Below are 772 nucleotides of genomic sequence, written 5' to 3'. Positions count from 1 at the left end.
CCCGCGCGCTTCGCCGCCAAGTTCAACTTCTCGGCGGCCGAGCTGCTGCGGCGCGTGGACTTCAACATCAAGGGCGACGACCTCATCGTGTTCCTGCACATCCAGAAGACGGGCGGCACCACCTTCGGCCGGCACCTGGTGCGCAACATCCAGCTGGAGCAGCCGTGCGAGTGCCGCGCCGGGCAGAAGAAGTGCACGTGCCTGCGGCCCGGCAAGCGGGAGACCTGGCTCTTCTCGCGCTTCTCCACGGGCTGGAGCTGCGGGCTGCACGCCGACTGGACCGAGCTCACCAACTGCGTGCCCGCCGTGGTGGACAGCAAGAAGGAGCTCCGCCTGCGCCCCAGCCGGTGAGCCCTGCCCCCGCGTCCCTCCGCCCGCCGCACACCGCGGCTCCCCTTGCCCCTGCTCGCACCGCTTCTTCCCTTCCCTTCCCTTCCCTTCCCCGCAGCCTTGTCCAGCCGGGGGCTCCCTTCCCTTCCCTCCCCTCCCCTCCCGGGCGCCGGCTCGCCCGGCTTCCTTCCAGCCCCGGAGCCCCTTTCTTCCCGTTCTCCTTCCCCTGCGCCCCTCCAGTGGGTCTCCTTTCCCTTCCCCTTCTCCCCCGCCAGCCTGGGGGATGGTTTCCTTCCCTTCCTTTCTCCCCGCTCACAAGGCTTCTTCCCTTCAGGGCTGGGGACTCCTGCCCCTTATCTGGTGTCCCTCCCCCCCGGGGGGTGCCTGCCCTTCTCTCCTCCCTGCCTCCATGCCTCCTTCCAGCCTGGGCGGGGGGGGGGGG

At 70.2% G+C, this 772-nt stretch overlaps 1 protein-coding gene across 1 annotated transcript in view; it reads left to right on the top strand.

Annotated features, from left to right (window-relative positions):
- Positions 1 to 6: 6 nt before the first annotated feature.
- Positions 7 to 772, top strand: part of HS6ST2 (heparan sulfate 6-O-sulfotransferase 2) — a gene marked incomplete at its 5' end in the record, with an annotated part of 208,649 nt that continues 207,883 nt past the window's right edge. Inside the window, one exon of the mRNA XM_019521289.1 lies at positions 7 to 347. Coding sequence (XP_019376834.1) covers positions 7 to 347 — 341 coding nt within the window. The remainder of the gene's footprint in view (positions 348 to 772) is intronic.

Source organism: Gavialis gangeticus, unplaced genomic scaffold (assembly GCF_001723915.1).
Source record: "Gavialis gangeticus isolate Ggan-Ray unplaced genomic scaffold, GavGan_comp1, whole genome shotgun sequence".
NCBI lineage: Eukaryota > Metazoa > Chordata > Crocodylia > Gavialidae > Gavialis > Gavialis gangeticus.
Note: the sequence above shows the minus strand (reverse complement) of the source record. Positions and strands in the feature narration are given on the sequence as shown.